Source organism: Fukomys damarensis, unplaced genomic scaffold (genome assembly GCF_012274545.1).
Source record: "Fukomys damarensis isolate Sample0158 unplaced genomic scaffold, DMR_v1.0_HiC HiC_scaffold_2, whole genome shotgun sequence".
NCBI lineage: Eukaryota > Metazoa > Chordata > Mammalia > Rodentia > Bathyergidae > Fukomys > Fukomys damarensis.
The window spans coordinates 59,955,545-59,955,924 of record NW_022900914.1 but is presented as its reverse complement, the minus strand read 5'-3'; the positions used below and the strand labels follow the sequence as shown (position 1 = coordinate 59,955,924).

The following is a 380-nucleotide window of genomic DNA, read 5'->3' as shown; positions in this document are numbered from 1 at the left end:
GCCGTTCGCGCGTCGCGCCGGCTCCTTGCCTTTCCGCCTGAGCTTCTTGAGGCCGTGCAGCTCCTGCACGCACAGGGGCTTCCACGACCGGTCCTCCAGCGCCGGGAGGGGCTTCATGGCGTCCCCTGCTCGCCCTTTCCCTCCCAACCGATCCCCTCACCCCGGGCAGCTGCGCCCCGGGCTCCGCGCTAAGCCGCGGGCTGTGCGTCCCCGAGCGCTCAGAGTGTCATCTGAAGTCGCGGCCGCCTCGCCAGCATTTCTGCAGCACGCCCGCTGCGCTCCATCTGTGTTTGTTTAGCCTCAGTTTACACAGAAGCCGGGTTGGCGAGATCAGTCAGCGCCGCCGCCCGGAGAGGAGGCAGCTCCCGCCGCCACCGCCT

The 380-nt window shown here is 69.5% G+C and overlaps 1 protein-coding gene across 1 annotated transcript in view; it reads right to left on the bottom strand.

Annotated features, from left to right (window-relative positions):
* Positions 1-117, bottom strand: part of Atoh8 (atonal bHLH transcription factor 8) — a 32,150-nt gene extending 32,033 nt beyond the window's left edge. The window contains exon 1 of the mRNA XM_033762437.1: positions 30-117. Within this exon, the coding sequence (XP_033618328.1) occupies positions 30-117 (88 nt within the window). The remainder of the gene's footprint in view (positions 1-29) is intronic.
* Between the last annotated feature and the right edge of the window lie 263 nt (positions 118-380).